The 24,743-nt window shown below is 52.5% G+C and overlaps 12 protein-coding genes across 12 annotated transcripts; 8 read left to right on the forward strand and 4 right to left on the reverse strand.

Annotated features, from left to right (window-relative positions):
• Positions 1 to 547: 547 nt before the first annotated feature.
• PG997_003105 (uncharacterized protein) lies at positions 548 to 2,318 on the forward strand (the record flags this gene model as incomplete). Its single annotated transcript, XM_066807420.1, has 3 exons — positions 548 to 732; positions 789 to 1,522; positions 1,564 to 2,318. Coding segments are annotated over 3 exons (1,674 nt in total), but the record flags the coding sequence as incomplete, so codon positions are not given.
• A 962-nt stretch (positions 2,319 to 3,280) lies between these two features.
• PG997_003106 (uncharacterized protein) lies at positions 3,281 to 4,821 on the forward strand (the record flags this gene model as incomplete). Its single annotated transcript, XM_066807421.1, has 2 exons — positions 3,281 to 3,475; positions 3,550 to 4,821. 2 exons carry the CDS (start codon positions 3,281 to 3,283, stop codon positions 4,819 to 4,821), a joined length of 1,467 nt encoding a protein of 488 aa, XP_066671039.1.
• Positions 4,822 to 6,049: 1,228 nt separating this feature from the next.
• On the forward strand, positions 6,050 to 8,444 carry PG997_003107 (AP-2 complex subunit beta; the record flags this gene model as incomplete). The annotated part of the gene is made up of 3 exons (XM_066807422.1): positions 6,050 to 6,279; positions 6,363 to 7,764; positions 7,842 to 8,444. 3 exons carry the CDS (start codon positions 6,050 to 6,052, stop codon positions 8,442 to 8,444), a joined length of 2,235 nt encoding a protein of 744 aa, XP_066671040.1.
• Positions 8,445 to 9,471: 1,027 nt separating this feature from the next.
• On the reverse strand, positions 9,472 to 9,878 carry PG997_003108 (uncharacterized protein; the record flags this gene model as incomplete). The annotated part of the gene is made up of 2 exons (XM_066807423.1): positions 9,472 to 9,716; positions 9,788 to 9,878. The coding sequence occupies 2 exons, from the start codon at positions 9,876 to 9,878 to the stop codon at positions 9,472 to 9,474; spliced, it is 336 nt and encodes a 111-aa protein (XP_066671041.1).
• Positions 9,879 to 10,379: 501 nt separating this feature from the next.
• Positions 10,380 to 11,443, forward strand: PG997_003109 (ngg1p interacting factor 3 protein; the record flags this gene model as incomplete). The annotated part of the gene is made up of 4 exons (XM_066807424.1): positions 10,380 to 10,429; positions 10,481 to 10,524; positions 10,580 to 10,717; positions 10,770 to 11,443. The coding sequence occupies 4 exons, from the start codon at positions 10,380 to 10,382 to the stop codon at positions 11,441 to 11,443; spliced, it is 906 nt and encodes a 301-aa protein (XP_066671042.1).
• A 24-nt stretch (positions 11,444 to 11,467) lies between these two features.
• Positions 11,468 to 12,468, reverse strand: PG997_003110 (uncharacterized protein; the record flags this gene model as incomplete). The annotated part of the gene is made up of 2 exons (XM_066807425.1): positions 11,468 to 11,875; positions 11,929 to 12,468. The coding sequence occupies 2 exons, from the start codon at positions 12,466 to 12,468 to the stop codon at positions 11,468 to 11,470; spliced, it is 948 nt and encodes a 315-aa protein (XP_066671043.1).
• Positions 12,469 to 12,889: 421 nt separating this feature from the next.
• Positions 12,890 to 13,575, reverse strand: PG997_003111 (uncharacterized protein; the record flags this gene model as incomplete). The annotated part of the gene is made up of 2 exons (XM_066807426.1): positions 12,890 to 13,432; positions 13,522 to 13,575. 2 exons carry the CDS (start codon positions 13,573 to 13,575, stop codon positions 12,890 to 12,892), a joined length of 597 nt encoding a protein of 198 aa, XP_066671044.1.
• Positions 13,576 to 14,160: 585 nt separating this feature from the next.
• PG997_003112 (RecQ mediated genome instability protein Rmi1) lies at positions 14,161 to 14,916 on the forward strand (the record flags this gene model as incomplete). Its single annotated transcript, XM_066807427.1, has 1 exon — positions 14,161 to 14,916. The coding sequence occupies one exon, from the start codon at positions 14,161 to 14,163 to the stop codon at positions 14,914 to 14,916; it is 756 nt and encodes a 251-aa protein (XP_066671045.1).
• Positions 14,917 to 15,084: 168 nt separating this feature from the next.
• On the forward strand, positions 15,085 to 16,685 carry PG997_003113 (uncharacterized protein; the record flags this gene model as incomplete). The annotated part of the gene is made up of 2 exons (XM_066807428.1): positions 15,085 to 16,521; positions 16,647 to 16,685. 2 exons carry the CDS (start codon positions 15,085 to 15,087, stop codon positions 16,683 to 16,685), a joined length of 1,476 nt encoding a protein of 491 aa, XP_066671046.1.
• A 406-nt stretch (positions 16,686 to 17,091) lies between these two features.
• PG997_003114 (uncharacterized protein) lies at positions 17,092 to 18,447 on the forward strand (the record flags this gene model as incomplete). The annotated part of the gene is made up of 1 exon (XM_066807429.1): positions 17,092 to 18,447. The coding sequence occupies one exon, from the start codon at positions 17,092 to 17,094 to the stop codon at positions 18,445 to 18,447; it is 1,356 nt and encodes a 451-aa protein (XP_066671047.1).
• A 211-nt stretch (positions 18,448 to 18,658) lies between these two features.
• PG997_003115 (uncharacterized protein) lies at positions 18,659 to 20,059 on the reverse strand (the record flags this gene model as incomplete). The annotated part of the gene is made up of 5 exons (XM_066807430.1): positions 18,659 to 19,031; positions 19,076 to 19,168; positions 19,224 to 19,341; positions 19,404 to 19,775; positions 19,819 to 20,059. The coding sequence occupies 5 exons, from the start codon at positions 20,057 to 20,059 to the stop codon at positions 18,659 to 18,661; spliced, it is 1,197 nt and encodes a 398-aa protein (XP_066671048.1).
• A 1,710-nt stretch (positions 20,060 to 21,769) lies between these two features.
• PG997_003116 (tyrosinase) lies at positions 21,770 to 23,209 on the forward strand (the record flags this gene model as incomplete). The annotated part of the gene is made up of 5 exons (XM_066807431.1): positions 21,770 to 22,224; positions 22,278 to 22,355; positions 22,414 to 22,520; positions 22,591 to 22,904; positions 23,057 to 23,209. The coding sequence occupies 5 exons, from the start codon at positions 21,770 to 21,772 to the stop codon at positions 23,207 to 23,209; spliced, it is 1,107 nt and encodes a 368-aa protein (XP_066671049.1).
• Positions 23,210 to 24,743: the final 1,534 nt, after the last annotated feature.

Genomic DNA, 24,743 nt, shown 5'->3' on the forward strand with positions numbered 1-24,743 from the left:
ATGTCGTTAGGCATGAGATCCGATAGGGAGGGAGAGGGGCGCTTCTGATCACCCCAAGAGCGATCCACTGGATCCCAGAAACTGGGTAGGGATGGGGTGGCATGGGTTGTGGTTGTTGGTGACAGCAATGCCGAGACCAGCAATGGCATCTGAGTCTATGCAACACCACGGCACACGGCTCGCGTTAAAACGTAGCCAACTGCAATCCCCTGGTTGGTCACCGATCACAATACATCTCTAATTTTTATTGAGCGGCGAATCGCTCTACTTCCTGCTTGGATCGATGTCGGCCCATGCCAGGCCAGATGCAAGACTATTTTCGCAGGCCAACAGAGTTGAGCTGTCATCTCAAGCTAGGTGCAAGCCTTCAATAGTTACACAGCCAAGATATCTTGATTTTTTTTTCCGTCATGTGCCAAATTATTTACATGCTCACCGTGAACTTACAATCTCATGTTCATGATGCTTTGGAAGCGAATTGTGGTTCGTCGAGTTGTGTCACCTTGGGGTCGTCGGCTCGATGCTGAAAGACTCTTCGTGGATAGCCCCAGGGGCTCTCACCTGGCTACTGTTATGTGTGGGATTCTGGCCCCTGATGGCATATGCTTCTTGCACGCCATATCCCATCACTGTTCCAATAGGCAACGTCTCTCTTCCAAACAAGCAGATCGCCAGAGGCGTTGAGATTCAAGTTGGCGACCCTCCACAGCCATTCGCTTTCATGCCGCAGTGGTAAGCTGATAACATCGTGTACATCGCAATCTGATCCTAACCCAAATCTTGTACAGGCCTCTGAACAACACATTTCTCTATGGACCTAACGGGCAGTGTCCCTCGAATGAATATCACTCCGTGATGAGCTGCACCACCAAACGCGGAGGAGCTTATGATGCATTCGCTTCCTCGACTCGAAAGCAAGTCGATCCGGCTACTTATCCCATTGACAGCGCCCCATATCCGCAAATGTCATACGTCTCAGAGTCTTTGAGGTTCAACGACAATGTCAGTCTGGGTAACTTTCCCGTTGGTGTTGCCCTGAACGACTGGGGAGCTCAGGGGTATCATCCTACTGTGGCATTCGGGCTAGGGACCAATTCCACGTTGCTCAAGACGCTGAAGCGCTCATCCAAGATTCTGTCAAATACTTGGGGCCTCTTTTGGGGCCGCAATGGAGGCACTACAAGTTCTCAGCTTAATGGTAGCATAGTGTTCGGCGGGTACGATCGAGCCAAAGTTTCGGGCCAGAAGTACGTGCAGGCCATGTCGAAAAATGCTGGTTGCTCGTCGCGTCTCGTCGCGACCATCTCCGACATGATACTCAACTTCCCTAACGGCACCAATGCGAGTATCTTCCCAAGCTCCCAGTCCACTGCACTGGCAGCCTGCATCGTACCAGATTACCCTACCTTGTTGACCCTTCCTTTGGACCCCTACGTCAACACCTTTCAGCGAATGACAGGAATGAACAACGATTTGGAGAGATCCCTCGGTTTGAATTTCTTTTCGATCAAGTATACGCGTGGTAACGTGCTGTTAGTATTCCTCCATACAGATGAAAAAAAGCATCATCTGCTAACAACGTGAATAGTTATGGGGGTGATCTTACAATTCAACTACAGTCGGGTCTTTCGGTCCGAGTGCCAAACGATCAGCTTGTTGTGCCAGATGTCATTATTGTCCGTCCCACCGGCGCCTTGGTGGTAAACGGCTCTGCTCCCGATCTTGTTATCAACTCAATCCAGGACGTCAATGCCAACGACTTACCGCAACTCGGGAGACAGTTCCTGACTGCGGCTTACCTTATGGTCAATATGGATGCAGACCAGTTCACCCTCTGGTCGGCAAACCCAACATCAGATCAAGACCTAGTGGCCGTCGACACGTCCAACCAAGAAGTTACAGAATACTGTGGTACGGGACAAAGCAGCCTGAATAACAGCGGCGATGGCCCAGAGTCCGGCTCTGACCCCTCTTCGACGGCTACGGGGTCATCAGCTTCTTCGCGAACAAGGCTCATCGCCGGTGCAGTGGCAGGTAGTATTGGGGGCGTCCTCCTAATCGTTAGCACGACCGTCTACATACTTGGACGACGGAAAAGAATCAACAAGGAACGAAGGGTCTCAGGAAGGAACCCAATACAACCTGCCATGCCGCCCTACTACGGGGAGGCGCCACCATATAGTAGCCCGCCCCAGAAGTCTTGGCAACAACAGTATAAGGCAGAACTTCCAGGTGACGAGGCAATCTATGAGGAACAAAGACGCAACCAAACTTTCCCGCCCAGCGCATCTCACCACCGTTACGAACTAGGCGGGTAACCTACGTGGGCCTCAGAGGTGTTTTGGCCACAAATAGATGTAGTAGTTTCATCTCACAACAATTACATATTTGTGTCTTCCCCAATGATGAAATCTATGATCACATCGTATAAGGAACAGCAATGCTGGCCTTTGTAGGTGTATATTCCTGAAGCATCTAGTCTTGTGATATTGAAATAAGGGACAGTAACTATATGGGCCGCAGGGTAGGTATATAAATATTTGGATTTTTTTGATACAAGATTTGTACTTGCACTATCACAGTCGACAAATTAGTATTGCAATGGCCATATTGAAAGCAATGTCAATGAATAATACTTGCAACCATGGCTTGAGCCAAGACTGGCTACCTGCCTACCTTGTTCATTGTAATATTCTCGACGAATTCCGAGTGATAGTCGTTACACACAACTAAGCATGTTGTCATTGAGAACCATTAATGGTGCCCGGGCGTCGTCCTGGAGTGCTGATATTGATATCTTCGGGACACCTTCAGAGTCGAGCAAGTAATTGAAGTTCCAACGTTTCTGACCATTATGAGAAGCGTCACTTGTTGGAAGACGAGAAAAGCTTAAGTAATTCAAGGCTGGCATCACTAAAGTCATATAGGGGAGCTGCTTCAGAATTTGTAGGCTGATCGAGTATATCCATGACAGTGTACCTGGGGGGTCTGATGGCCTGTGCCGCCCTTGTCTGTTTCCTCATGCGGAGGTTCTTTGCTTTTTACTGGGAGAGCGACTCCACTTCGCACTTCAATTGAAGCTCCAATTCCCCCCACACGCGACTTCAGGACCGAGCATTAAAGTCCACTAGGTCGAACGCGCCTCTCAAAGTGACGACAGCAAGAATTAAGGCGCGTTTTGTGTTGCGCCGTAACCATTGCCATTTGATACTGCCCATTTTGCGACTATTGCAATTACCACTTTATCGCATCCCTATTCCACGAAAACCGTCATTCTGCAATGGCACCATCAGAGAAGAAGCTTAAAGAGGAGCTCGAAGCCGAGGTCCGCGCCGTGCTTGGTAGCGACGACCGCGACGACTTGACAGTCAACTACATCCGACAACGCGTTGCCGAAAAGTTGGATCTCGACTCCGATTTCTTCAAGCAAGGCGATTGGAAGACACTGAGCAAAGACATTATTCACGAGGCAGTGGTACGCATCCCGGTCTCTATTTGGTGTTTCTCTGTTGAACCTGTTTACACCTGACTAACAACACCTCTTGATAGGAGCAATACCAGGAAAGCGATAAGGAATCTGCTAAACCACAACCGGCCTCGGCGGCCAAGAACAGCAAGAAGAACGGCACAAAGCGGTCGAGCGAAGATGCCAGCCCACCAGCTAAACGAGCCAAGAAAGCGGCGCCCGCGAAATCAGCGAAAAAGGCCCAGAAGAAGCCAGACTCGGACTCGGAACTGAGCGAACTGGATGAATCGGAGGAGGAGAAACCGGCTAAAAAGGGCAAGAAAGCTGCCCCGCAGAGGAAACAACCCACAAAGAAGGCAAAGAAGGAAGAATCCGAGCCCGAGTCCGAATCTGAGGCCAAGCCCGAGTCCGAGTCGGAGCTGAGTGACTTGAAGTCCGAGGAAGAAGACGAACCGAAACAGCCGGCAAAATCGCGTCGTCAATCCAAGAAGAATGCTGTTTCCGACGAGGATGAGCCGGATGAGGTTAGCGACACGGGCAATGCTGCCAAAAACCGCAAGCGCAAGCCTGCTGCTAAAGCCAACAAACCCAAGGCAGCACGTAAGGTTGAGTCAGACGGTTCTGAAGATTCGGAAGATGAGAAGCCACACTCGCCAGATCAACCGTCACCCGTCAAAGCCAAAAGTGTCAAGGCAGAGACAAGCCCTGTCCCAGAGAGGAAGACAAAAATTGAGAAGGACGATAAAGACGGCGAGGATCAGACGGAAGTAAAGGACCAAGCTCTCGTCGACGATGACAGCTCAGAACTATCATCCGTCATAGACGAGCCGTTACCCAAGAGGAAGCGCAAAGCCAAGGGCGAAAGCGGTCCTTCTAAGCCAAAATCCACCACTTCCAAAGCCACGAAGGCCACGAAGGAGGTGACTGGAGACGAGGCAGAGATCAAGAAGCTGCAAGGCCATCTGGTGAAATGTGGCGTGCGCAAGATTTGGGGGTTTGAGCTTAAGGAGTACGGTGACGACACCCGAGGAAAAATCCGGCACCTGAAGCAGATGTTGAACGATATTGGCATGACCGGAAGGTTCTCTGAAGCCAAGGCCAAGGAGATCAAGGAGCGAAGGGAACTGATGGCCGACCTCGAGGCGGTACAAGAAATGAACGATATGTGGGGATCTAATGGTCGAGGTGGTCGAGCTTCCAGAAGCAAGGCCAAGGCTACTACCAAGACGACAACTAAAGATGACGACGAGGACGAAGAAGACGAAGAAGACGAAGAAGAGTCGAAGGCAAAGCCTCGGGTCTCAAAGAGAATGGCCGACCTGGCTTTCCTTGGCTCGGAAAGTGAGTCGGATTAGGAAGCGGTCGATAACTGCGATGGCGTTTCCAGTGTTCTGGGTATGGTGTTTCCAGTACTGCCGTCCCGTAACGGGCGTTTTATGTATACTAAGGTTGGAGCCTGGCGAACAGGCGTATTTAATGTTGTGAGGGTTGTCATGATAACTTTGAGCTGGGGAAGCAGAATACAAGCTAGCGACTGGCATTCATCTTCTGAGCTATGAGACTAAAGACGGCTACAGAGCCCATGAACATGACAGCATTGTAGAACTAATGGCATATGAGTCAATGTACATATACAATGTTTTACACAATGGCAAGAAAACTCACGGCTTTGCGGGAAACGGCTCTCTCTTCGTCGTCTGACCTTGCTTCAATGAAAAGGCGCCTGAGATTGGGGAAGTTGGCCTGGTACAAGTCAGTCAAGGCAACGAAAGTCTGCATCGCGTGTAAGACTTGAGCATACCATGTGCCCTGAGAAGTGGCGATTGACCGCTGAGTTTTGACCGTTCTTCACAATGTCTCGGCGTGAGCTTTAGCGGGAATATCGGGTGCTGGTTCGGCAGGACAATTCTTTCCAGGTATGAATTGAGAATTGCAATTTTCGTATCCAATTGTTGTTTAGGTAGGTAAGTATGTAGTTTATAGGCGATGCCTTGCGTCAATGTTGCTTGTCTTCGATATTACCATGGATGCTTTAGAGATGATGACCCACTTTGTCCCAGCCTCAAACGCAGGCAGCTAGAAGAAGTACTGTGGCTGCGCTTGCCCTCTTAGCGTTAGAGCCGGGAGACCCTTTCAAGTTTCAATTGATGCCAGCACTGGTCAAGGCTGAACTCAGCAAGTGACGGCTCCATACTAGCAGGTACATTGATGAAGCTGGCGGTACTTACATGCATTGAATAAGGAGAAGCAGATCGGGCCAGCCTAGCCTATTATCCAGCTTCTGACGAGTGTTTCCAATCGAGTACCTACCTCGCCTGCTCATTCCACCTAACAGGCAGCAAGCAATCCTCGGCGTACAACTCGAAGCTTCGCCCTCAAAGACAATCCACGGGACACATAATACCGCCAGCATCAAGCAAAGGCGGATGTATTAACCATCGCCCTCGAACGGGCTCCTATCCCCCACATCTTACCGAACATTGAACCGTCTGGACTGCCCGTCATATCGCAGTCACCGCATATCCAATCCAACTCGCACCCCTCCAAACATCAATAACAACACCAACAGCGCATACCGGCACCATGGCTGTGAACCGCATTCGCGGCGCTTTCGCCGTGCCTAAGAAGGGCGAAACCTTCGAATTGAGGGCTGGCTTGGTCTCGCAGTATGCCTACGAGAGAAAAGAGTCGATCCAGAAGACCATCATGGCCATGACATTAGGTAAGGACGTGTCGGCGCTGTTTCCAGATGTTCTGAAGAACATCGCGACCGGCGACCTGGACCAGAAGAAGCTGGTCTACCTGTACCTAATGTGAGTTTGCGAAGACTCCCCAGCAGCGGGCTTTGCTCGAACCGCTGAGATGCCTGCACCCCTGAACCTGACCATTGAGACAGCACTGACCTTGAGCTCAGGAACTACGCCAAATCGCATCCCGACTTATGTATTCTGGCTGTCAATACATTCGTTCAAGACTCAGAAGACCCGAACCCGCTTATTCGAGCTTTGGCGATCAGGACTATGGGCTGCATTCGTGTGGACAAGATGGTGGACTACATGGAAGAGCCGTTGCGGAAAACGTTACGCGACGAGTCGCCATATGTGCGGAAAACGGCAGCGATATGTGTAGCCAAGCTCTTCGACCTCAATCCGACAATGTGTATAGAGAACGGCTTCATCGAAATACTGCAAGAGCTGATCGGAGACCCTAACCCCATGGTGGTCGCGAATTCAGTGCAGGCCCTCTCCGAGATCACCGAGACAGCCCCCGAGACTTCAGCGCTGATCATCACGCCCGCGACGCTGAAGAAGCTGCTCATGGCCCTGAACGAATGTACCGAATGGGGAAGAGTGACAATCCTCACGACACTTGCTGCCTACCCTCCCCAAGACGTCAAGGAATCGGAACACATCTGCGAAAGAGTCGCCCCGCAATTCCAGCATGTCAATCCCAGTGTTGTGCTGGCTGCAGTCAAGGTCGTCTTCATTCACATGAGAGTGATCAACCCTGATCTTGTGAGGCAATATCTCAAGAAGATGGCGCCACCCTTGGTGACTCTGGTTGCTTCCGCTCCCGAGGTCCAATATGTGGCCCTAAGGAACATCGATTTGCTGCTACAGGCTAAGCCGGATATCCTGAGCAAGGAGTTGAGGGTTTTCTTCTGCAAATACAACGATCCGCCATATGTCAAACTCCAAAAGCTGGAGATCATGGTCAGAATCGCCAACGAGAAGAACTACGAACAGCTGCTGGCCGAACTGAAGGAGTATGCGCTAGAAGTTGATATGGACTTTGTTCGGAGGGCTGTCAAAGCCATTGGCCAGGTGGCTATCAAGATCGAGGGCGCCAGCGAGAAGTGTGTCAATGCTCTTCTGGACCTGATCGCCACCAAGGTCAACTACGTTGTGCAAGAGGTCATTGTTGTTATCAAGGATATCCTGCGCAAATACCCTGGCTACGAAGGCGTTATTCCGACTCTTTGTCAGCATATTGACGAACTAGACGAGCCTGACGCCAGAGGGTCGCTTATCTGGATTGTCGGCGAGTACGCTGAGAAAATCAGCAACGCCGATGACATCTTGGCAAGCTTTGTTGACGGGTTTATGGAGGAGTTCACACAGACCCAACTTCAGATCCTGACAGCAGTAGTGAAGCTGTTCTTGAAGAAACCTAGCAACACCCAGCAATTGGTGCAGAAGGTTCTCCAGCAAGCGACTACAGAAAACGACAACCCAGATATTCGGGACAGGGCTTATGTCTACTGGCGTCTCCTGTCAGGCGACTTGGATGTCGCCAAGGTATGTAACTAGCACCGCCCGGAGAAGATCGTACTGAATCACTAACACCTTTTAGAACATTGTTCTCTCACAAAAAGCCGGCCATTACTACGACAATGACTAGCCTCCCCACAGCTTTACTAGAGCAGCTTCTGGCCGAACTGTCGACGCTTGCATCTGTCTACCACAAGCCACCCGAGTCCTTCGTCGGCAAGGGTCGCTACGGAGCTGACGCCATCCAACGTGCTGCCATTCAGGAACAGCGCGAGAACTTGGAAGAGAACCCGATCGCTGCCTCAGCAGCCGCTGCGGCCGCTGCTACCAACGGGTCTGGCAACCAAAACAACATCGAAAACTTGCTCGATATCGACTTCGATGGTGGTGCTCCTGCTTCATTGGAGCAGGCTAGCGCTCCAGGTACTCCGGCTCGCGTTGTCAGCCCTGCCGGTGGTGCCGCACCAAGCGGAGGTATGGCTGATATGATGGGCCTATTTGATGCTCCTCCACCTCAGCAGCCCGCTGCGACGGGTGGCATGGGCGGCGGTGCATCTAACGATCTGATGAATGGGTTTGCTGGCCTAGATATTGGGGGTGGTGGCAGCAGTGAGCCACCGCCGGCGTCGACGCAATTGGGCCACCCTGATGGGGATGCTGCTAAGAAGAATGCCAACGCCAGCGAGGACCTACTCGGACTATTCTAGGAGAAGCGAGCACAAAATATTAGCGATGAATTGCAAAAAGACAAGAACCCTTGGGTTGATGACAGTGACATTGACAGAGACGAGGAACGCGACAAGGATAAGGAAGACATCGAATGGTAGGAGCGTATTGTTTCCAGTCCTTCTCACAGGAAGAAGACTTGAAGCATATTGGAAGAACTTCTGTAGCCAAAATATACAATATCAACTTGTTGGTTATACAACTGACACTGGAAAGGACATGCTTGCAAGACAGGTAAGTGCGCGTGCGTAGCCCTGAGATGACAATGCTGTAGGCGGTGTACCTACATCTTATTTATGGACCTCGAGTGTATGATTCGGTCTTGAATCAAATAGAAAGCGTTCGGGATGTAGTTGTAAACGCACACTTATTCGTATTACTGTCTCATAACTTGTCTATCATCCCAGATCTCATCTACACCGTTTAAGATGGATGACTAGGACACTTCTGGATAGACTAGTATTGCCAGTTATATAAGTACCGATGTGCCTTAGATAGTGTAGGACTTAGTTGTCTGCTATATATACTTCCATTAGCTGGGCGGTTAATTACTCGAGTGAGTCGATCTATGTTAACATACCCCCTTCGACGCTATACGGCTTTCGATACCTTTGCCACAACGAGCGAGGGTTACTGAGATTACAGACTTTCAGATTTCCTACTGATATTTGGACAAGGAGATCCGACCAGCCCTCCAGCCCTGCATAACAGAATAGGGGTGTTGGACACCGAATGGGAAAGAGGTATCCTGGTATGTATTGGTATTTCGCAAACGCCCCCAAGCCCGGCACGATATTCTGATGCTCGTGCAACATATATGATCGCATGCAGATGAAAACCTCCCAAAACATATGCGTATGATTTACATGGCCTTCATTTCCCCCTTTCCTCCGTAACCTTTTATTGCTTCGACCAACAACCCGGGGAGCTATAACACCTCAACCCGAGAAAGTCATAATCGTAGCAGGCTTATAAAAGCCGATTTCTTTCATTCCCCCTCGCGTCTGCCTAGGCCTCAACACCCTCGACCTTCCCGTCCACGGTCCCGTTCATCGGCGGCTTGGCGGAGGCGTCGCCGTGCTTCGCCTTGTCCTTCTCCCACTCCTCGGGCGTCTGGCACTTTGCGCTCCAGGCGTGGATGGCCGCGATCTCGGTCTTGAGGGCGGCGTTGACGGTGCGGTGGCGCTTTAGCGAGTTGAGGCCGGCGAACTGGGGCGAGACGATGAGCGTGGTGAAGGATTGGCCACAGCCACCTTCAGTGAGCGAGTGCTTGTTAGTACATATATTGAGAAATAGGTAGGCGAGAGGTGCTCGTTTTACATACCTGACATATCTGTGACCTCGACATGGGTCGCATTCAACCGCTCGATCAGGGCGCTCTTGAGCGAAGCCTCTGTTATTGTCGACTCGGCCATTGTATGCTTTGCGCTAGGATGATACAAAGTAGAAGGAGACGACGATATGTAGAATGCGCGCGCGCGAACCAAATTTGATTCAATGCGACCTCGGTGATGACGGAATTGCCCCTCCAAAGCTCCCAGTGGGAGTGGGGCCTCTGTGCCGCCCAAAAAACACCCACTCCAACCACTGTCAGCGGCCCGGTGGCTGAAGCTATTGGTGCAATACTACAGCTGTTGTGGCTCAATCTGTAGAGTTGCTGGCGAGTCTTCCAGTGGTTGGTCCTGTTCAAGATCATCACTTGGCAATTGACAGCGTCACGACACACCCCGAAAACAGACTTGATATTACAATCGAGTCATACTCACTACTGCACTGTCTCGATGAGATCTGCTTTGTCTCGTCATCTTTATACTCAGGTCATTCCACGTATTGGAACGTGCAAACTAGCCGTACCCGTCGCTGGTGCTTGCAGAACTTCGTTTCGTGCACAACCGCTTCGCAGAGGATTTAGCAAGATGGCGGCCCCTACTTTCACCGATGCTGTAGTGAAGGCAATGAAGACCCTGTAAGCTATGTTGTCACCAAATAACAAAGTATACACTCTAATGCCTTGTAGCTACCCTCCTGAGTTGGCCGATTCGGCATGGGACAACACTGGATGTAAGCCTATTTCCACTACCCCTCGGAAAAGCGGCAGTTGACTGATTGTGTGCAGTACTCCTGGACCAAGCCTTGCTTCCTGAAGGAACTGAGTCCAAGCAGGGCGGAGGTGCCGTTTTGTTGACCAATGACCTCACTGCAGCCGTCGTGGATGAGGCTCTTGAAAAGCAGGTTAACATTATCATTAGCTATCGTAAGTTACAGAGCAACAACGACTTGTAGCCCCAGAGACTGACATGACGCAGACCCTGTCATTTTTCGCGCTCTCAAGTCATTATCCAACCAGGATCCCATGCAAAAGCACCTGCTCCGGTTGATCGCCGCGCGTGTAGCTGTCTACTGCCCCCATACGGCTGTTGATGCAGCAAAGGGTGGGCTAAACGATTGGCTGTGTGATATCATACTTGACAGCGAGACCAAGGAAGCTGAACGTAAGGTCGTTCAGCCCATTTCCCGACCTCTTCCCGAAAGCCTCCAGGGACTCGGGTATGGCCGCACGATGAAGTTGCAGGGTTCGATGCCCCTGACAACTATTCTTAAGAACCTGTCACGTGGTCTAGGCGACCAGCAACACATGTCGGTCGCGTTGCCCCATCCCCGGAAAGACCTGAAAGACATGAGCATCTCGACGGTTTCCGTCTGTGCTGGTTCAGGCTCTAGCGTACTCAAGGATACCGATGCCGAACTCATCGTCACAGGCGAGATGGATCATCACTCTGCCCTGCGCTACACACAGCTGGGTCAGACTGTGGTCACCGTGTTCCACAGCAATTCGGAACGTCAATACCTGACACAGGTACTGAAGCCAGAACTCGAGCGGATGCTATCCCAAAGCTCTCGTGCGGAAGGAAAGGTATTAGTGAGCCAGGCGGACCGAGATCCCTTTGAGACCATAGACATATCAAGCCTGGGTTCGTAAGCAGTTTCAACGAAGGGCGACAGCTCAAACACCGTCGGAGTCTGTTTGTCTCCAGTTGAAGCTGCTCGCCTCTCCTCGGACTGCGGCATCCCCATCTTCAATACAAGCGTCTACGTCGCTTCCTCCCAGACTTTTCTCTTTCCAGGTGACCAACAGCTTCCGGGGTACTTTCCAGGCTTGTCGTGCATCCTCTAAACGACCCTCGCTAACAAGGGCGCGTATTTTGTCGGGCGTCTCTAGTACTTCCAGAGCTAACTGCTTCGTACGTATTTTTCTTTGTCTTGCCTCTTCGGCGGCTTTCTTTGTGGAGTTGGGCGGTGGTACCTGACCCCGTAGTGTTTCTCGTATCGAGGAGGCTTGTGAATAAATCTGTGCAATGGCCGGGTCAAGTGTGGAAGCCATTGGGTTCAATGGGTCCATATTCGTTCTCATCTATTCGCTGTTAGTGCCCATATTCATCCCGGGTCTCAAGGACGCAATCTTACCTTCCGTATCGTCTCCGTAGCCGAAATCAGCTTGCTATAGTTGTCGTAGACCAACGCCTTCTTCTCGGCGTCCAGGGCGCGGATCTCGCCGAGCGTCTTGGTGTATAGCTTCAGGAGATCCTCCATGCCGTTCTCCGCCAGCACCTTCTTGACGTACGCGTCGGCGTCGAAGCTCTCGCCGTCCATCTCCGAGGGCGGCACCTCGGACGCCTCGTGCTGCCCGCCCAGGGGGTCCGTCACCTCGACGCTGGGCGGTGGCGGCGCCGCCTGGGCCGCCTTCCGCTCCTGCAGGTTGTAGTACTCGCGCAGCGCGGCCCGGTTGCGTTTCGTGGCCGGGGGACCCGTGCTACTGCTGCGCCCGCCACCACCGCCGCCGCCACTGACGGGGGACGAAGCGAAGGAGCCGCTATTCGGATTCGGGGACGTCGTGGCGGAGCGCGAGCCGTCGAGCGAGGGGCGGTTCGACGAGGTCGGGGTCGTGATGGTCTGGAACGAGGCCATGCGCCGCGTGGGCTCTCTCGGGGAGGCTATTGTGGACATTATCGGGGGCGGTGACTTCGCGCAAGGGAACTCTACTTTTTGAATGGGATGTAGTTGATTTAGAATGGTTAATTGACTTGCGACATTCAAACAGGTTTATGTAGGAGCTCTGTATGTAAACTTAGGATGACAACATGGAGTGATGAGCATTAGGTGGGCAGTTGAAGCTCCGTTGTAATAGCTAACACGCAAGTACCGAGCTACTGAGCTGCTGGCAGCACCCACCTAATCTTAGTTTCAGGGGACCAGCTCAGCTGCCAAGCCACTGTGGCTCAGGTCAATGCGACTATCAATTCATCCAGGAGCGCATAAACATGTGAATGTTGCCATGCTAGTTAAGACGAGCATGTTGAGTCACCTCGTTCGGTGCAATTTCTATGAGCGTACAAACAATTCCATCGATGGCTGAACCAATCTACCATCACTGGCCTTTCCATTCGTAAACAGCCCGCACCTTGATCGTCTTACCGTCCTTCGTGGCCACCGTCTTCTGGACGTGGTATCTCTTCCCGTCGATCATGCAGAACCCAAAGACCTGCTCGGCGGTGCCCTCGCCGCCCTCCTGGACGACGTAGACCTGGACGTAGCCGGGCTTGCCCTCGAGCTTCTCGCAGGGCTCCTCGATCCAGTCCTCGGCGAGGTAGGGGTCGAGGGCGACGCCGTCGCCGCCCATGCTGAGCGGCTGGTCGCGCTCCGACAGGTTGAGCCAGCGGGCGCGCACGTGGGTGACGCCGAACTTGGACTCGCTGCGCAGCTCGGAGCCGTCGAGCTTGTACGTCTTGGTCTCGCCCTTGAAGCCGCCCGTGGCGACGGTCTCGATGGTGATGGAGCCAGTCCCCGTCGCGGCGTCGGTCGTCTGCGTCAGGCGCGCCGTCACGTTCATCATGGCGGCGGCTTTGCGCACCAGCCACGGGACGCCTTGCAGCTCCATCAGCGGGTTCATGTCATCCGACAGGCTCTTGTTCTGCGTGGGTGGTTGGTTAGATAACGGTAGGTTTTCGTAATCCAAGACTCGACGTAATATGGGATGGGATGCGGTGTATGTAGACTTACCATGATCCATTGTCCACTGAGGTTGTGGATGGTGACTTCAGGAGGGGCGGCCATGGTGATGGTGATACACTCTTAGCAGTTTGACCGATTTGCTGGGGGTTTTCAGAGGCCGATGAGATAGTAGCTCATGTATAGTCTCTTGGCGATGGGAATTCATTCATCTTATGGGCCAACCGAAGGATATTATCTCATGTTGCTGACTATTCGATCGAAGTTTAAATCCAAGGGGGCTTGTCAAACAAGGTGCCGAGGACGAGCAAGATGGTCCATTAGTGCTAGAACGGACATTCCCAAAGAGCCTCAGTAGGTACAAATTCATCATGTTAGTAATAGTGCAAGGTCCCAATAGCAACAACTCTATCTTTCAATGCTTTGCGCATGGGCTATTTACTTCCCGACCAAGCTTCTCGGTGCGTCGGAGTCGGAGCCGGATGTTTGTGGATCACCGGAAGGCGCAACTTCAGTCCACGCCCACCACCAATTTGCTCGTGGGGCGCTACAGATTTGGGAGGAAAGTACTTCCTACACAATTTCATTCGCCGCCTAAGTCCTCTCATCCTTCGTCATGTGAATTCCTATTCCTGAGGTGCCTTGTTCTAATTGAAGTAGCATATGCTTTTTCACCTAGTCTGAACAACGATGGATCTAGCTGCCCAAATCCGCTCCGGGCTTCAGCGACAAGGTTTGCCCACGCCAACCCTCGAGTGGGTGCAAGCCGTGCTGCCAAACCGCAATCCCATGCCGCCCTTGCAGGCACTCATCGCGACGGCCAAGGCGCGCTTGATGGTGGTGGACATCACGAACGGCACTGTACTCGACGCGAGCGCCCCCGCGCTCTCGCCCAACCTCTCCAACATGGAGGTTGTGGAAACCAAGCTCAGCCGGGACGTTCTGGTGCAGGTGTTGGACATCGACAATCTCACCAAGAGCAAGTGGGAGCAGGTCGAAGAGTTGGAGGCCATTGCCCGCGGAGAGCAGACGCGTGGTCGCGAAATGATCAGGCTCCCCGCGGCCGGCGAAGATGACGACGAGGTCAGCTACAGCAGCGCGTCGACGCAGGCCCTCTCGTCTGCGCCTGGAGGGGCTAGAGGCGGGAATGGGGCGAGTGCGACACCCAAGAACTCGACACATCGCCTGGTTCTGCAGGATTGCAAGGGCCAGAAAGTCCATGGCCTAGAGCTGCATCGTATCGAAAGAATTGGCATTGGCACGATGAATATCGGGGAGAAAATCCTTCTAAAGAAGGGTGCCACTGTGGCTCGCGGCATGGTCTTGCTCGAGCCGACTAATTGCACGATTCTGGGTGGAAAGGTCGAGGCATGGCAGAAGGCTTGGTTCGACAACCGCTTGGCGCGACTGAAGGAAGCCATAGAGAGTCAGGGCCGCGACGAATGAGATGCTTCGGCTACGCAGATAAGATCATTGGTGCCTGCAGTTTGGGGGTGCTTCTGGTTGCTCCCTCCAACCGCACAGTGATCTCCTCAGAATTCGTCGCATTCAACGCCATCAGTCAAACTTCATGACGCTCTATCTCATTGAAAAAGCCCCTCACACAATCTAGCCATGCGTTTGATTCACTGTGCAACGTTGGAACTGAAAGAGTTCAACGAGTGCGATGTCCCCGAATACGCCATCCTGTCCCACACCTGGGGCAATGAGGAAGTGTCATTCGAAGAGATGATCAGACCTACCCCTGCAACCTACAACAAGGCAGGCTATCACAAAATCCAAAACTTTGCTTCCGAGGCGGCTCCCTATTGCTTTGAGTATATTTGGGTCGATACTTGCTGTATCAAAAAGGAGAGCTCGTCGGAACTGTCGGAGGCGATCAATTCAATGTACACATGGTACAAGAATGCTGCGCGATGTTATGTCTACCTTGAAGACGTGGAACATTTCACAGCTGAGGATTTTCGCAAATGTCGTTGGTCAAGCCGGGGTTGGACCTTGCAGGAACTTATCGCTCCAGCAGACGTCCACTTCTACTGTAAGCACTGGGACTTCATGTTCACCAAAGAAGAATGTGTGTTCGTCCTGTCCGAAACGCTGGGAATAAGGTCGGAGATCCTTCTCACATGCGACCCTAGTCTGGCTAGTGCGGCGGAGAGAATGAGCTGGGCAGCGAGGAGAGTCACAACCAGGCCCGAGGACATGGCGTACTGTTTGCTTGGCATATTTGATGTCAACATGCCCATGTTGTATGGGGAAGGTGGCATCAAGGCTTTTCTCCGACTTCAGGGAGAGATCATGAAGATCTCTGATGACCAATCCCTGTTTGCGTGGAGGAAAAAGGAGGAAGAGGGAGAGAGTTTATATTCGTCCTACACTGGATTGTTGGCCCCGAGTCCTATGGAATTCATTGATTCTCATAACATTGAATTTGTGGAGAATTCATTGGAGAATTGCCCTTACTCCAGCACCAACAAAGGGATCTCGATTCGGCTCAATGTGATTCCATCTCGAGCTGATAGACATGAGCCCGAGGTCTACATTGCGCTTCTAGACTGTCGATACCATGAAGACCATGGGCCTGAGGGCCGGGCCGTTGGAATATTCCTCAGAAGGCTTGAAGGAGACCAATTTGCACGTATCGATCCACATCGGATATTCAACGAGAGTCATTCACGATTATTTGATCGGGCTGACCCAACGGATGTGTACGTTCGTCAGAGCATTCGTCTTCCAAGAGGCCATCGCACCCCGCGCGTGTACGGCTTCGTGTTATCAGATCAAATATCTATCCCGGGCATATATCTTGCTGATATGTGGCCGGTGAATTGTCTTCGCCTCCTACCAAGTGAGCAAAGCAAGATCGCGGCGCTATGCTACCGATCTCGTGCGGACCCAACGTTCGGAACACTTGCTGTACTACTTCGGTGGGATAAGAAGTCTATGAGGTTCAGCTCGTTCTGTACGAAGGACTCATCGTGGACTGAAGGAACGTCTATTATAGACCACGTAGAGACGATGGGTCGTCGTATCCGTGGCAATGACGCGGAGGTATGGTTCTGTGCCTCTGGATTGCGGTGTAAGGCCAAGTTTGATATGGAACTTGGTATGAGGGGTGATAGGATCGTTATAAAAGTAGTAGTAAAAATAGGGGAGGATAGCTACCTTGAAGATAGATCCGTCTTGTCATAATTGAGGCGACGGATGGCACTTGAAGGGCTAACAAGGATATTTTTTTCGGGCATTCAAAAACAGTCTCATAACGCCGAAGAACAAAACGTGATATCAACCCATTTTTGAAATAAGCCACAAATGACAAGATACCTATACTTGGTTTGGAATCAAGTGGCATTGGGCAGAGACATCTCGGATGTATGAACGTCCTGGTGAAGAATAGGGAATGTGGCTTGCTGTATGTTCACTCTGTGGCTGATGTGGGGGTGTACTTAACATTCATTGATCAATTGATTTACTGTACCTAAGCCGTAGTTTCAGGGCCACCTTTGTAACACCGTTCCCAAATGTGCATAAGCCTTAAGCATAAGCGCATCAACAGCGAGGCAAGGCGGCTTGTATAGCTGTTGGCCTTCTTGACTCAGCACATCTACTCATTGGGACAATATGGCCAATCCCGAGGAAGACGGGCCGTCGTACATCGACTACGAGACGTTCTTGGACCCTGGATTCAGCCCCGCGTCCTTCGCCAACACTCTGGTGCTCGCGACGAACAACCCGAACGATGCGCCGCTCGACCTGTCGACACCGCTTTCGAAGGTGCTCTTCGACGCCCAGGAGATCGACTCGCACATTGACCTTCTGACTACGCGGTCCTCGATCCCGCTCCTGACGCACACCCGAGAGCAGACGGAGGCGAGCACGCGGATCATCTCCGAGATCGACAACCAGGTCAAGAGCCTAAACGAGAGCTACAAGCAGCTCGAGAAGGAAGTCATACAGAAACATGCCGAGGCAGACGAGGTCCGACAGGTGGCCGCGCGCTTGTGGGAGACGCTGAAGCTGGGACGAGCGGTCGGCAGGTGCCTCCAATTGGGGCGGCAGCTCGAAGTACAACATTCGGAAATATCGGCCGCCGGAGCTGGCGCCGCTGGCAAGAAAGAAGATCACAGGGCACTGGTCCGATGCGCACATACAATACTTTCGCTGCGCGAGACCTTGGAGAGGAGAGCGCCCGGGGAGGAAGGCCACGGTCTGGAACGAGTGAACGCGATCAAGAGCCTGCAGGAGAGCATCATTGCCCCCGTGGAGCGCTCGGTGAGGAGCTTGTCGGAACAAATCATGCGCGAATTCGCGATTGGCACGGCGACTGGTACCGCCACTTTTGCGCAGAGCGAGGAGACCAAAGCCCGTACCATCTCGGCCATGATCACGCTGTACCTGATTTCCCCCACTTCGGGCCTGAAACCCGACCGCTGGACGCCGCAGCTTCTTCTCCAGGCGTTGGAAGTGTATTTACGAAACGCCCTGCAGAGCTCAATCGCCTCTGTGGCTAGGTCGTTGGCCACTCTTCCCTCGCTGGACCGCACCCTGGCTGAGGTGTCGGCGCGGTGTCAGAACATCGTGGCCTTGGAGACCATCCTGGAAGGAACCAAGGCGCCCGCGCACCCCATGGTACCCAATCCGAAACTGGTGTCCGAGAAGGCGAACCTTCTCCATCCCTTACTGGCATACCTCGAGACGGGCTCCTTGGCATCCTACTTTTGGCGAAGCATGGCCGGCAGCCTTTCTACGAGGGTCATGGAGATCATGAATCGCGGGGGCGTCTCTGCGCGGACGCTCAAGTCTAACAAGAACGCCGTCGGAGAGGCAATCCGAGAATGTGTTATTCGAGGAAGCCAGCCGCCCAATACAATCGCGGCAGCGAAGGGCAAAGGCACGAGGACCGACACGGAGAAGGCCGGATGGGATCGAGAAGTCGCTGTTATGGTCGGCAGCGTCGTTGGCCATCTGGGCCGATGAGACCAGCTCAGATACATACCAAATAAAAGTCAGCTCACGAGCACATATCCATTGCTACGATTTCCAAGAAAAGCAGGCCGTGCTGCAACTTCAATTCACGCTTGTCTAGTGATTCCAGCCACGGAGCGCAGTCATTACTGGACTTAATAGATGCATGGACAGGCCACAGCAGGGGTAAGCCATTGGCGAAATTATCCATGGGTTGGTCGACCTAGCTAATAACAATTTCGGTTCTCTTGGTTATCCCCGCCGCTGGGGGCCTGAGTATGAACTCCTCGCTGCTGTCGTCGCCGAAACCTCCCCTGTTGGTCGTGATCTGGGTGAAATAATTGGAGGTATGTGCACCAGGCTTCGGGGCTTGGAAAAAGCTCTCCCCCGCCTTGTAGTAGGGGTGCCGCATGTCCGAGAGCTCTACCTGGTTTCCCTGGCCGCCGGCGGTACCGATCGCGTACGTACCGTATCCTCGCTGCTTCGTGTTGCCGTACGTGGTGGAGCTCTTGAGGATCTTGGAGAAGAGTGGGCGCAGAGTCGGCAACGAAGCGGCCAAGATCCCGGCGTGGAGTTCGACGCTGCGGCGGTCAGGCCTGTCAGTATGTTTGTGGTTCACATGAGCTTGGTGATAACATACTTGAACCAGATCAGGAAGTCGTATCTTCGCGAGTAGTCGGGGTCTGTCATACTGTATGCGTACACCGCTCGGATCACTGAGGCTGCGCAAGCGCTATCACAGGACATCAGTTCGGTGGCTGTGTGAGCTCTCTCTGGGGCTGACTTACAACAATCCGAGACTTAGGATAAGGACCAGAGAGATCTTGGTCTTGCGGTTGACTTGCAGGTCGATAACCACCAGGACCGGCAAGACGACCATAGCCAAGTCCGTGAGGATGTTAACCACTGATCTCAAACGTTAGCCTTGGATGACGACTATCACGGAAGAGCGAACCAGTAAAACATACCGCTATTCGCAGTGCCGATGTCCATCAGTTTGCTTCTCATTTTGCAGTTGGCGGCAGTGATCCTTTGATTCCAAGCTGCCTCCAGCGGTATGCAAGCGAATGTATACGTGCAAATGGAATATATCATGAAAACGCTCGTAAACACCACCATCCCCAATAAGAACCGCTTCTGCCACACCTTTTGTACGAACCGTCGGAGGAAGAAGGCCAGGAAATCTTGACCAGACAGATCCCCGTGGTCAACAGCGGGCCGATGATGTAGGACCAATATCGCAGTCCTTCCTTCCACAGGTCGGGTATGTCCTTCATCCAGCGGTCGGCTCCGTGTTGGATCATGCGGATGAAGCAGGCCATGGTCGATATCGCCATCCCCTATCGTTGGCAAATCAGCCGACAGCAAACATTAGCGACTGACAAAGCGGATGGGTGGATGAGAAGTAACCCCCCTTCACCAAGCGTACCAGTGCACCTATCATGATCACATCGTCTATACTAAAGGCATGGAGCCAGAAATGACGAACCCAGCATCTCAAAGCAACGATGATGGTCGAGAGGCCAACTAAGGAGATGGCTAGACCCAGCAGCATAGGCGCATTAGAGTCGACATGGTCGGCAATCTCTCGCCTCGTGACTAAATTGGAAGGGAGCGCCGCCATCGCCGTGATATCGTTAAGCAAGTGGTGATGATTAGAGGTAGCCCGAAGCAATTTGACAATCAGGGGCGCGCATTGAGAACACGACGAGGGTGTTATATCACGGAGCAGTGCTTGACAACCCATGCGGCGTACCTGTCATCGGTTCATTCTGTCAGGTTTCTGGAACATTGCATGTCCCAGCCTGCTCTAGTTTTGCTGAACATGGTGTCGCATCCAACGCAACCAACAAGCAAAGACTTTCCTCCCTCCTGACATCCTCCTCATTCGATACCTTCTGGTGGATCTCTCTCGCAGAGACATCTAGCCGATGCGACGACTGCAGCCGAGCATTCCTTACGGTAGCACTGTCTTCACGCTCAAGTGCCAGGCTGGTGTGAATGCCCAGGCATGTTATTTCGTTGGTTCCGAGGAGTCTCCCAACGAGTCAGCATTCCTGATGCAGGTCCCGTATGGTAACATCGATGGAGCAATGACCCAGCTTCCGGATCATCGACCCGTCATTCGACATGACCAAAGAATTACCGATAGATCATATATTACTCTTTGGCATGAACTCGCTGAGGCGAATCCTACATTGCCGTCACAAATCAACAGCATCCTGTACTCACCGGTAGCAAACAATAAGCAAGAACCAGGGGAGGAACATCCGGATGATGCCGAAAGAATCCCTCGCAGGATGCAGTGCATGCTCAAGGATCTAATTCGTTCAAATTGGACAGCTCCAGACCATGTCCTCGATAATCGTACGAGGGTAACAGGGGCACAGCGCACCCTGGATCTCGGCTCTGGGGGTCAATGCATACGTCAAAGCTGTCAGATGGAGAAGAAGAAGAAAAGAGACGTCCAAGTGTTTCTGTGAAGTAACACTATGCCAGACACCTGTATAATTGGCATTTGGCGGGGCCGAATATGCTTGGCCAGGGTCAATTCGAGGTGTCGCGACAATCCCCACTGGCGGAGTTCTCTTCGGAGATATAACGTATTTACTGAACTCGGCCCGGATACCGCCAGCAGTACGTGATTGCATTGAGGATTGAGGATCTTGGGTATCGGAGTGTACGACCCGACACGACGGTATATTCCACCACAGGGGCTTTCGAGGCCGACCCGCTCCACCGCCATGCGTCCCGTATCTCGCTACGATGCAGGACCGTCGTATTCCAGGTCACGCCTACATACATACACAAAAACATACACACCCAACTGTATCCTTCTGAGCACCCGGTTAGCCGGGGGCCTGTTGGAGCTGGGCCTCCGTCACGCGGAGTACGCTTGCCGGTGGATGTAATAATATGTTCTAGGCCCAATCTAGATCTGATGCACGAACGGGGCACGGGTGATGGTGAGGCTCTTGGCGCTGCATGTGTACCCAGGTTAGTAAAATTGCATCAGCTGCAGAAACCCGAACCGGGCACCCAACCCGTGCGGGACAACAGCGTCTTACTTGGCCGCGTGGGTCCTTTCGCCGAATGGAGGGAGCAATGCCGTTAAAGCGTCTACAGTTGCAGCACTTGGCAGTGGCATATGCAATATTACCTTTGGGGCATTCAGAGAAGAAGAAGGGGTTCGGTATAATAGAGTAGCAATGCCCGTTCAGATACGCTCTGGGTGCTTTTTAGAGGATTCCTGGCCTATCGATCTTGTTCCTTCTCCTAACCGATACCCCCCTTTGCTTGTGACTCGTGCCAGATCAAGTGTGTTGTTGCCAAGATGCAGCAGCAAGGCCTTCTCGTCACACTGTCCCTCCTCCTCGCCCGGATCTCGCTCGTCTCCTCGTGGACGCCGGCCCCGACCCATGGCTCCGACCTGCTCGCCGAGCAGAGCCTGGCGAACCTGAAAAGCGTCCTTGCAGATGGCACTCTAAAGCAGGAGCTGGCCACGCAGGGCGTGTCGCAGGCATGCGGCCCCGACGACTGGGCCGTCCGGCGGGAGTACTTGACGCTCTCCGACGAGGAGAAGCTCGAGTATACCCGCGCCATCAAGTGCCTTATGGCCAAGCCTGCCACCGTGGACCCGGAGAAGGTGCCCGGCGCCCGGTCCCGCTACGATGACTTCGTGGCGGCGCACATCAACAACACCCAGTTCATCCACAACTCGGGCTATTTCCTGCATTGGCACCGGGCCTTTATCTGGAGTTTTGAGCAGGCTTTGCGCAACGAGTGCGGGTATAAAGGCATGTCTCCATCAGAGGCTACTTACATGAGGCTTCACTTCAGAGGCTAACCTTCTGGACGACAGGATACCTACCGTACTGGAACCACGGAAAGGGTGCCCAAGACCTGATCAACTCGCCTTAGTAAGTTTGGCCCTGCCCAGTCTGTATGCTTAACTCATGGCAGCTAACGGAAGCTCAGCCTCGATGGGAGCCCAACTTCCCAAGGCGGCAACGGGGTCTACGCCAAGCACGGTTGCGCCACAGGACTACCAAGCGGTCTACTTTGCATCGAGCCGGGAGTTGGTGGTGAGTCTACCCCACGACTCTATATTCTCGATTGTCCTCAACCCACTGACAAAAACTTGTTACATCCCAGGTGGTTGTGTCGAGACCGGCCCCTACGCGGGCATCATGATGAACATCTCGGCCACGGCGCCGCAGTTCGAACTCGTGACGGCCGGGCCCAAGTTCTCGTACCAGCCGCGGTGCATCCGCCACGACATCTCCAACGCCCTGGGCCAGAAGTGGGCCGGCGACGAGCGCGCCGTGGACCTGCTCACGAACCCGGCCGGCCAGGCGGGCATCGCGGGCATCCAGGAGGGCATCGAGAACACGGGCACTGATACCGAGGGTTTCTACGGCCTGCACCAGTACGGGCACTTTGCTGTTTCTGGTGACCCCAGCGGGGATGTAAGTTGACGAGTGTCCCACGTGTTTCCCCCTTTCCCCCTTTTGCCTCTTCTCCCCATTTCACACTATGCACCATGCTTCCTGCTGCTTGATCTCGTTATTCCACAAATGCCTAAAAACCAAAGGGACTAACATAATATACAAAATAAAAGTTCTATAATTCACCAAATGAGCCAATTTTCTGGCTCCATCACGGTCAAGTCGATCGGCTCTGGTGGATCTGGCAGAACCAGAAGCCGGTCGAGCGCGCACTGCAGTTCGCGGGCACGCGGACCATGTACAACGAGCCCCGAGCGAGGACGTGACGCTGGAGGATACCCTGTATATGGACGCGACCGGGGCGGACGTGGTGTTCAAGGACACGGTCAGCTCGGTGGGGGGTAAGTATTGCTACATTTACGTTTAGGGCATCTGGTGTTACTATTTGGGGACGGCATGGATATACCAAGCATGTCATTATACGTAGGCTTTAGGTTACAGTATATTTAACTTATTCTCAGTTAAATAGCTAATAGCGGTTTAACACCTTGCTAATTTATATATCGAATATTAAATAATAATAACCTACTTATTTATATAAAACTATACTTGTATATACTTACTCTATACTCATTACTTTACTACTAGGACCTTTAAATAAGGGGTAATATGTGCAAGCCACTGAAAAGTTTACCGATATGTGTAATAGTTACTATATAATCTGTGATGGATATTCTAGTAACTAAGTACATACCGCTGTCCTGGTTACTGTGGCCGGAGACTTGTTATTACCGACCGTTTCGTGTTTGGTAACGAGTGTCTTGGTATAATGACGTAACATCTGAACTTCTCTGCCGGGATTCCCAAGCACGAGTATTTCCGATGATAAAGTTGACTCAGGACGGTTTTGCTGGTGTAGCAAGGGACGACAGAGTTCTGATTGAATAGCACCGAACATGAGGTTGGTTTACTGATCAAGGGCAACAATCAGCGGCACCGATGCGGGAGAAAAGAGAGGGAAAGTGTTGCGTACTGGAGCCGAGTCACGGTTGGGGTTTCAAAGGCGGGAAATTCTTAGCGAGGTTTGAGGAGATTTGCAAATCGTTGGAGCAGTTGGATGGGATGATACGCTAGCTTCGGCTTGCAACTGCCCACGCTGTTGTGCCTGAGCTGAAGTCTTGGGTCTTGCCACGGAGAGTTCCGAAAGCTTCCGGAAGGATGGGATTAATGCTTAACTTAATCGCATTGCATGCTGATTGGTACTTATCATATTCATCTCCATAGAAGTAGGTGCTTCTAGATCCAGGGGTTCCCGAAAGGGGGCGACATAGTATTTAGAGATGTAGGCCGAACCTTAACCACACTCGACTGCAGATTCATTCTTTTCTTCTTTTTTTTCTTCGTATCAATTGCCATGTGTCACTCTCCCATCCCTGGCGGATCCATAAGGCCGGCCGCTTTCGACACATGAGTCGTTCGGTGTTCGAGTCACAAGCGCCAGGTCCAGTCACGCACCGCTTCACGTCATGGTGAGGTGTAAGCGAGCTTTTCTACTAGACGATCCCTGCTGGGGCCAGACAGAGGCGGAACCATGTAACCAATGTGTTCTATTTTGCAGATCGGCAAATCTGCACTCTCTACTAACAGACATGATCCCGGTCTCCGGCCTCGGACTGGAGAACGGGACCTGACTCCGAAATCTCCACTGTCAGGTACCGGTTCGTTAGCAAAATATGGGGTATAGTGGGTGCATACAAGAGCCCCGAGAAGACGGCAACGCCGTTCTTTGCATTCTGGAATGTGGATCGTGCTTTCGTTATATCGCTTCCGGACTTTGGTCACTCCTAGCCCCTTCAGAAG

The sequence above is a fragment of the Apiospora hydei genome, assembly GCF_038363865.1.
Source record: "Apiospora hydei strain CBS 114990 chromosome Unknown utg000004l_segment0_segment0, whole genome shotgun sequence".
NCBI classification, from domain to species: domain Eukaryota; kingdom Fungi; phylum Ascomycota; class Sordariomycetes; order Amphisphaeriales; family Apiosporaceae; genus Apiospora; species Apiospora hydei.